General features: G+C 36.0%; 1 protein-coding gene and 1 non-coding gene across 2 annotated transcripts; both read right to left on the reverse strand.

The window, feature by feature from the left end:
- LOC127798210 (rRNA 2'-O-methyltransferase fibrillarin 2-like) lies at nucleotides 1-3,857 on the reverse strand. Its single transcript, XM_052331600.1, has 7 exons — nucleotides 3,691-3,857; nucleotides 3,291-3,583; nucleotides 2,705-2,800; nucleotides 2,484-2,561; nucleotides 2,220-2,396; nucleotides 723-791; nucleotides 1-509 (listed from the first exon to the last, which is right to left on the reverse strand). The coding sequence occupies exons 1-7, from the start codon at nucleotides 3,704-3,706 to the stop codon at nucleotides 321-323; spliced, it is 918 nt and encodes a 305-aa protein (XP_052187560.1). The 5' UTR covers nucleotides 3,707-3,857; the 3' UTR covers nucleotides 1-320.
- Nucleotides 1,619-1,690, reverse strand: LOC127798579 (small nucleolar RNA snoR60). The gene has a single exon (XR_008022442.1). It is a non-coding gene; the product is annotated as a small nucleolar RNA snoR60 (small nucleolar RNA).
- Nucleotides 3,858-9,841: the final 5,984 nt, after the last annotated feature.

Genomic DNA, 9,841 nt, shown 5'->3' on the forward strand with positions numbered 1-9,841 from the left:
TTAAGGTTCAGCGGTGAAGCAAGCGGCCATAAGGATCATGGGAAATTAGTACCCAGTTAGAACATCTACAGTCGACATTGCGATCATAAGTACATATTACTAAGAAAGCTTAACATCCACACATTGGCAATGAGATTCAAGCTAGAACTGAAGCAATACAAGTTTAGTGTCGAATAATGTAAGCCTAGAAAACCTGGGGGGAAAAAAAAAAGAGCATGAATAGAATCCTGATGCCTGCATTAGAATGGGTCTCCACAAATCCATAGAGGCATTAAGATTGGTGGAAGGGCAGGATCAGCTGCTGGTGGCAGCAGCAGCGTTTAGGAGGCAGCAGCAGCAGCAGCTTTCTGTTTCTTTGGAACGCGATAAGCACCAACAACACAAGCATGGTCGCGTTCAAAAGGTTCTAGGGTTACTTGTTCAATAGGCTTGAATTGCTCCGCCTGCAGCTTTTTCACCTCCTGAGCAAATACTGCCTCTGCCGGCACAGTTGAATCAATGCAATTGGCCTGGAAGAGAACTAATGTAAACAATCTAGATCTCGAACATAAAGAGAGAAATTCACAAACCCAAAGCAGCAGAAAAACCACAGGAAATTTTTGCCATACAAAATTTTTCCCCTCCCATACTAACAGAAAGCCATAAATGAGTATTACCACTAAATCGGTAAGGGACAATCCATATATATATATATATATATATATGGTATCTTAAAAACAAACCTTAATTGATATGACAAAATGCCCCCCAGCTTTGAGGAAATATGTCGCATTCAAGGCTAAGATCCTTGCCTGCAAGAGATAATACAAGCACAACGCTAAGAATTTACTGAAATCCCAAGGAGATCTTGTGTAATTTTAATACTACCGTGCAAAACAATTGCCTCAATTACAGAAATCCACATGAGGATTCCATATGGAACCCCACCTGTATGCAATACCTTTCACATTCATTACAAAGTCGGAAACAGAAACTTAATATAGGCAGCAGAGATAAGCATCCACTTGTATAAATCAAGATGACCAATAAAATAAAGAGAGTTATTGACTCCTTCAAAAGAAGATTACTATCTATGGTGATTGATGAGAAGGCATAAAACTTCCTTATAAAGTGCTGATAATAAACCTCTTATAAAGATTCATTATAGGTTATCTGCGCCTGAGACTTTGTTAAGTCCTTAAAAAGAGAATTAAAATCTCTTAGTTTGTGATCAGAACCAGACAATTCCTTTTATTCCCTCAAAAAGGAACCCCACAAACAAGTCAAAATTAATAAATAAATAAGTAAACTTATGGTGAACCCATTATGGGCTTTGAGGAAGGTCAATTGTACGCCACCTTACCCTTACTCAGCGCAGGGGCTATTTCCTAACTTGAACATAGCCCTCTGGGTCACAATGGAGCATCCTTACTGTTGCACTATGACTCACCTTCAAATGAATAAGTAAACTACTATTTATAGATAATTTGAAGGACTACCATCACAGTTCAAATACTAAATTAAACAAAAATATATTTGAGAAACTTTTAAATGAAGAAAAAATATTGCATAAACTGTTGGATCAACTAAAAAACAAAGAATAGAGCAACCAAAATGTCTTTCAAAAACAGGTTTTAAGAGCATCAGAATCTCGGCTTTTGCATCACCCATGATGTCTTGAAGGGGAATCCGAGTAACTCATCATATGCTTTATGACAACAGAAAATTATTCCAAAAATGAGTTAAAAACAAATTAAGATAAAATAGAAAGGCTCTTTCCATCTTCGAGAATAGTAATTCAAGCATAAAAAAAGTTCATCATGATCCCATCATCTGAAATAACAGGAAAAAATAAAATAAAATAAAACATGCTCAATAAAGGACCAAAATACAAGCCAAAAGCTGATATTCCAATATCTGGGAAGTCATGTGCATAGTCTTATCCCCCATGGAAAATAGACTTCCTGTGATTTAAACTATGCCACAACGTCCCTATTAAAGAAATTTTATCATAAACACTCCTTAAGGAAGCCACTTACAATTGTAGTAGGCATAAACAGATGCCTTCAAAACACTACACTTCTAGGAAAACAACACAATGTGAATACATATTGCCATAAGATTAAGTACATGGTGCAAACATGTTAGGTAACCAGTTTAATCAGCCATAAAATTCAACATATGCAGCTTTAAGAACTCTTTAGGAGGAGGCACACAATACAGGACATAGAAAAGCAAACCTGATCCGGCTGAGCAACATCTGAGAATATCACATCCACCATACCAACCAACATCCTATACTTGGCTGGATGTCTGGCATCTTCAATTATTGGAATAACATTTGTCCGCTTCTTTGCCATGTTAACCAAATCCCTACCACTTCTATGAGAAAATTCCACTGCATAGACCACCCCATTCTACACAAGAGGGAGGGATATAATCAAATAAGTGTCAATATCAAACATTAAATCAGAAATAGACCCTTAATTTTCCTTACTACTTACAGGCCCAACAAGATCCGACACGTGAGATACAGTGGTTCCTGAAGCAGCTCCAAGGTACAGGACCCGAGAACCAGGTTTCTTTGGTTTCAAATGAAAAAAAAAAAAAGGACAATAGCGCAGCTCTCATTAGTGAAGATGATATATTCAAACCAAGTACCAAACTGAAGGCTAGAAGTCATACTTGATAACAATAAATGAGACAGAGTACAATACAAACTCACAATCCAAATCTCATCAACCCCACCAAGGATAGCAGCTGCCAACTTAGAGCGGAAAGGATTCCACACCCTGTACTCAACCTTGGTTCCATCTTCATTCTGAGGGGAAAAGAACAGAAAGATATTATCAGGTCAATCCCAAAAAGTGAAGAGTATATAAAGCCTTGATCCCACTAAATAAAAAATAAATATAGCAACTCCAAGTGGCTAAAATAATCACATCCGCGTAAGCTAAATAAATATACCGTTATGTGAATTGCATACCAAAAGAACATAAGCAATTCCCAATAGCAAAAATATTGCATAGCTGTAACATAAATTACAGAACCAGATTTATCATTTGTGTTCCCGCTTTGGAAAGTATTTCCGTGTCAATTTCACAAACGCCCACTTCACACCATAACCAAAGCTAAATGACGAGAAAAAAAAATAAAAAAAATTAATAAACTATACAATACCGAGATCTTTAAGTAACATTTTCCCAATATCACAAAAAAAAAAAAAAAATTATACATCAAATCGTTTAAGGCATTTCTAAACAAATTAAAAAAATTATTCTAGGTGATAAAAGATTCCAATAGCAGGCTACCTGAACAGAGACCCGCTTTTCGTTGTAGACAGCTTCTCCAGGGACCATGTTCTTAGTGCAGAGCGCGTCCTCTTTGCCCTTCGCAATGAACACTCCCTCGTGTCTATGTGGCTCAACCACGACCCTGCTCCCTCCCTTCATTCCTCCGCGTCCACCTCCCCGTCCTCTGCCTCTTCCACCTCCGCCACGTCCCCTCATCGCACCGCCTCTATCGCCTCTCCCTCCGCCGCCGAAGCCTCCTCTTCCTCTCCCCCTGCCTCCTCCATCGCCTCTTCCCCTTCCTCCACCGCGGCCTGCAAAATCCGTCAGTTTGACACGAGTTAAGCCCCCAAACACATTCAACACAATTTCCAGCATAGTACATACGTAATTTCCCCCATAGAACAAGTGGAATCAGTACCTCTTGGAGGTCTCATCTTCGTGCGTGAGAAAGAGCGTGACCAAGAAAAAAAATGGAATCTGCTGCGGAGCGGAAGATAGGAGGTGGTCGAAGAAGCTGAGATTAGGGTTTTTATAGTACTGGAATTAGGGTTTTGGGGTTTAGTATTCGTATACTTTGCTTTTATTTTCTTTTTTTCGGGGTTCCAACTTCAACTGGCAAAACGAGTAAGGTGGAGGCGCCGTTGAGAATTCGGGCTTAGGTTAGAGATGTAAAATGGGCCACATAAGCCCAGACCGTAGCATCCTTGACTTTGGGCCGGCCTAGCCCGTCCCATCCCTTGTCTTGTGCTGGCCCATTTACCCCCAGTCCCAGAAACGCCTTTTCTATTTTGTTGAATAAAACTGAGGAATAAAAATGAATAGAAACATTTTCTATCCATTATTTATCAAATCCACCATCATCATTAGATTCTATGAATAAATGAATAAAACGGGCCAATTTGTCTCCCCCAGTTGCTATATTTTTCCAGCTATCATTTATACCATACTCTATGCTTTATTAGATATAAAAGCATCTTGTTTCACGTAATATTATATTTATTATATTTTGTTTTAACATTTAAATAATTTTATTAATGAGTGATAATTATTTTATAAATAAATAAAATATTTTGATACTAAAACTAAATTGTAATAGAACTAACCCTTCAACCCAAAAAGTTGTTAATTGTGAGTGACCTGCAGCCAATAATAGAAATTTTATTAGAATTTTTAGCGAGAAATTCTAATTTATTTGTTGAACAAATAAATTAGTCTATAAATAGGATGGTTGGCTTATTAGTCAAGGAGAACAACTCACTTGTGAGAGACCACTAAGAGTTAGGAATTTGGTATATTTAGGACTTGAGTCTAGAGAGAGAATATTGAGTTTTGTAGTCGTAAATTTTACTATACAGTAATATTTTTTCTCTATCGTCCTTACGGTGGTGATTTTTTCTTTTTAGGGTTTTTCACATAAAAATTCCTTATGTTTGAATGTGATTTGATCATCTTGTATTTTTTCTCATCTTATTTTTTTTCCTTCAACAAGCTTACTTGGAAAGAGTCTCTTATACCCATGTCAAAGAGAAGATAACCTATGGTTTAGAAAAATAAATGCCTAAATTGAAAAAGACATGATTAATATAGTGGTTGACTATATGTAATACGGGATATATTATTGAAATTAGGGTAACAAACTTGTCTTTTCAATAGTAATTATATTTTAAATTGGACATTCTCTAATTACAAAAAATACTTATGATCAAGCCCAATAAGAACTATTATTCTAATTACAATCTCTGCTTTTAATTTAATAAAAAAATATTTTACCACATTTGTGGATGAACATGCAAACATTTTATTGGCGTTCACTTTAGAACCATATTAATTGACTACCTAAGTCACTTGTATCGCTCCATTACAACAATAACTATTTCTTTCTTATAGTTAAGTCTAATAAAGAATGTTTTTTTGACTGCTTCTAGAGACTGACTCATCCTATAGGCCCCCTAACATAATAATAAAAAAAGAAAAAAGAAAAAAAAATGTTTAGACCACATAATGCAAATTTATGATAATAATATTCTTACTATCTCGAATTATTATCATTTTTTTCAACTTGTAATAAATAAATATAAAGAACTCATTTTTTTATTAAAGTTTTTGGTGCGAACTTAAATTACATGTCACTAAGATGAGGATACATAGATTAAAAGAGATATAACTTGTTGTTTGGTATCTTTTATGGGAGGCCCCACTTATATTTGAAAATTAAATATTACATATGCTAGACTTGTATTTTATTTTAAAAATAAAGTCAAGACTGATTAATGAAGAAAATATTGACTTACACAAAGTCTTAAACATTGTAAAATCACACTATTAGAAAAAATATTGTGGGATATCAATAATGTTAAAATTCTTGCGATATTAGTAAATGCTAAAAACAAAAGTAGAATCTCAATTGTACCCAATAAGCTAAAGGTGATGTAAATCCTTTAACTTCTTCCAACCTTAAACGTTTGGGTTGAAGATTTCATGAATATGAGGATATTGTGTAAGTCAATGAAAACTACAACCACAAGCTTAGGAATTATTCTCTTCAAATTTTAATTTTTTTTAAAATTTTGAATTTATTGTTTTATAAAAAAATTCTTATTCTTAAAAATATAAAAATAACACATTTTTACTATTTTAAAAAATTAAAAACTAAAAACAACAAAAAGAACAAAAAAAAACATGACCTTATTATTTCATTATTATTACCATCATTTTGATTTTTTTTTTAACTTAATAGTTATAGAGTCTTTTCAAGACACTCATCCGCCAACTTTTTCTATGATTTTAAGTCATTGACTTAGTCATTAATGATATTTAGTTTCTAGCTGTTCGATCATTGTTGTAGATGAAAATATCCCACCAGAGGCACGCACAAACGCTAAGCGACAAGGAGACAAATCGATTTTTAAATTTTTTTTAAAAATCAAATAAACAAATAGCAGAAACAAGTAACTCCTTGCAAGGGCCGTAATCTTGAGTAACTCCTTACATAACACAATTATAGCATATAAAACAAAACCACAGAATATAAAATTGTAGAAAACAATAAATGAGACCTCGTGCAAAAAGAATATGCCAATTGTTTATGTTCTGGGTTTGACTTAAACTCTTTGGTCTCTCAATTGAGCTCCCATGATCCCATCGCATACCAGCTCACTAATTGCATTTCCATACCTGTCATTGGTTAACCAAGCCACTCCCATAATCATAAGAGACCAAATCAATACACTCGTAAATCGCTCTAAAACCCTTCATTGGACCTATGTTAAGATCGTCTCAACAAAAGGGCCGCGACATATCACAAAGGAGCCGCGGTTATAAATTCATCTCTAGAAAACTCTTGTCGGACAGTTGCCAAAAACTCGTCAAAAACCACAACAGCAATACTGACAAATCTTGCTTGTTGGTACCGCCGAAGAACAAATCACTATTGCCATGAGCTGCCTACAACTATCCACTCACGGCTACCGACAACTCTTGTCACACCAGAGATGCTATATTTAGCTGTCCATGTTGGTCTCTTACAACGATCACTATGAACCCATTCGTCGAATCCCCACGTTACCATCCATTCAACCGACTATTAATTTTTTTGACCACGAACTTCTATCCGTCCCTGGAGCGTCTGACAATTGCAACTATTTTTAATAGATTTCTTTTCCATACCCAAAGATACAATCAACGAGGAAAAGATCGGACATCGCTCTGAGCTGCCGACGCATTCACTACTGCCTCCTCCATATTTATATGTATCCAATACATACTGGAGCCGAGACAAGGAAAGCAAGCCGTGCGCCTACTATTGCAATATATATCATATATATATGCGGTGGATGTCAGTAGATGTTGGGGCAGAAGCACCTACAAAATAAGGTTTGTGCACAATAACCAAAATCAAAAGAGTAAATTGATAACAGCAACAAAAAGAACCTGAAGTAAACTCATTGTTTTGACCAATGAATGACACTCACGAAGACAATAGATTAAGGTTTAGTTCTGGGTTCGTCAACACCAATTAGGTAACTCAAAAAATAAGGACATCAAGCCACAAAGGAGCCCAAATCCCCCAAGAATCAAAAACCTCTAACCCCCAAGCCTCTTAACCTATCGACACCCTTCGCTCAAGCCACATAAGCTTCCACACAATGTAGGATCCACTAAAGAATGGAGAGTAGTCACAAAGATATAGGTTCAATAATGGCCAAGAAATCACATTTTGTAGAAGAGGTGATCGATCCCTATAAATACACTCCATTGACAAATCGTCCAAGACAAACAAGGAAAAGTGTAACACTCAACAAAAAAAGGATTGTCGAATCAAGACGGAAAACAACCCACGAAGAATCGACCATACAAGGAAAGAGGCAAGGCATAATTGACCAAGAAGAAATAAAAAGAGGAAAACACAATTGGCCATCACACACAAGGCACAAATAAGAGAACAAATCCCTTATATATGGGAACCCTAAGGTAAAGGGTAATGAGTTTAAGGATTTAGGTTTCATAGGCTTCCCTCTTTATTTGAGCAAATGGGCCAAAATCCATTTCTTCTTTAAAAAAAATTAAGTGCTTATGGTTCATTTTTATTTGAATCGTCAATAAGTGTTGAATTGTCACTTCAATCCTGTGTCAAAATCTATAAAACTAAGGATTATGCTACACGTCCTGGAACTCTTACAAAGAGTTTTACAGGAAAACTTTTTAATTTATTTTTAATTTTTAATTTTTATTTCTCGACATTAACGCCCCCCTACCCCTCCTCCCCCACCCCACCCACTCTAATTTCTCCCGCCTGGAAATTTCCCCCTTCCCCTCCTTTTTTTTTTCTCTTTCTCTCTCTCTCTCTCCCCGCGACCCCTTGCCTCCCACCTCCGCCGTTCATGTCGCCGTTGTCGCCCTCTCCCCTCTCCGTCTCCCTCCCCCGTGACCCGTTGTCGATGCCCTTCCCTCCCCTGTGACCCGTCACCCCGTTCTTGACCCAGCCCCGCCGTTAATGCCCCATTCTGTTGTCGTCGCCACCCTCTCGATTTTTCGGTCGTCGTCGCCTTCCCCATTTTCGCCGTTCGCCTTCACTATTCAGAAGAGAGATTCCAGTTCGACAGCTGAGATCGTTGCTGGAGGTAAATTTCATAATCTGAAAAAGAAAAAAAAACCCTAAGTTTGATTTGCTTACATTTGAGCCTTCTTCCCTGCTAATCTAAGTTACTTTTACTGCCTTCATTTTGTGGGTTCTGTCTCGCCAGAGCGCGTACTTAAATCTGCGTAGTAGTGCAGTCCAAGTTACTAGTATGCTTTTGTTGAGAAGTTATGTGTTTGCTGATACATACCCAACAACACTTTGTGTTTATACTCCTAAATTGCTTGATTGTTACTTTGTATTAGCTAAGTAAAGGAAACTATAAATATTTGTAAGTCTAAAGTCATATAAATTCCTGCTGGCAGAAGTCTATGCTTTTGTGTATAATTTGAGGGTGGTTGTCCTGCTTTTTGTTTTGTATAGGCAAAAGCTTCTTAATTTTCCTTTTGCAATTGGTGGCAACCATATGGTACTTGATGTAACATTTAATTCTTGTGATGTATTTATTTTTTAACTTCTTATTTCTTATTGTAAGGAAAGTCTCGGTCACCCGTTTCATATTGCAAGGAAAGCCTCACTCATTCGTTTCTTTGAAAACAAAAAATATAGATATGATTCTCTTGTAATTCTGATCAAATTTTGCTATTTGGGTGTGTAAATTTAGTATTTGAAAAGTTAAAATTCATGTAATGTAATTATTTTCATATTGGGGGGAAAAAGTTAATATGTTTTTTTTTATGTATGTAAGTTTAGGTGCCAATTATATTGGGTTTGACTAATTGTAGCACTGTTGATAGCAAAGTCATCACTTACAATATACAGTGTCTCAATAGCCATTACAGATAAAAGTAATAATGTTGGTTATTTTACATCCCATGATCTTTCTTTTTTCATAGCCAATTAATTTCAAAGAAATGTTTATCAGATTAACACATAGATGCACTATATAAGAATTGCTTGTAAAATTATTTTATATTATCTAATCCAGGAAACGTACTTCCTAATTGTTATAGGCGATCTCCGGGAATCAGCTAACAGGCTGGACCCGGTCCCGCAGGGCGAACCCAAAATACCCAAGGCCCAATAGGCCGGTCGAAATTCCTTAGAGGCCCGCTAAGTGACTGCACTCTCACCCTGCAATTAAAACACAAAACAAAACACAATAAAAATTTTATATTTTATTTATTTATTTAGGCGAGAGGTTTATACTCGTCAGTGTACGAGTGCAATTGTAGTTCAAATTTAAATTTATACTTTCTGGATAAGTCCAGGTCGTCCACTGAGAGATTTATTTATGGCAAAAGAAAAAAAAGAATGTCACACACACGCACACGCATTTAGATGGATTGATAACATGATTTTTTATGATTTTTTTTAGATAACAAATACTAGAAAATAAAGCAAGACAGAAGTTGAAATAAATACTAAACGTGAGAATATGAAATTGGAAAGTACTTGAGTTAAGACAATTTCAGTGCCAACCCGTTGATTC

This window comes from Diospyros lotus, chromosome 3 (assembly GCF_014633365.1).
Source record: "Diospyros lotus cultivar Yz01 chromosome 3, ASM1463336v1, whole genome shotgun sequence".
Classification (NCBI taxonomy): domain Eukaryota; kingdom Viridiplantae; phylum Streptophyta; class Magnoliopsida; order Ericales; family Ebenaceae; genus Diospyros; species Diospyros lotus.

Coding starts and splice junctions, on each gene's coding strand:
- LOC127798210 (XM_052331600.1), bottom strand. Junction 2,562..2,704: donor GGGTTGATGAGATTTGGATT/GTGAGTTTGTAT, acceptor TTGAAACCAAAG/AAACCTGGTTCTCGGGTCCT. Junction 510..722: donor ATTTTGTCATATCAATTAAG/GTTTGTTTTTAA, acceptor GTTCTCTTCCAG/GCCAATTGCATTGATTCAAC.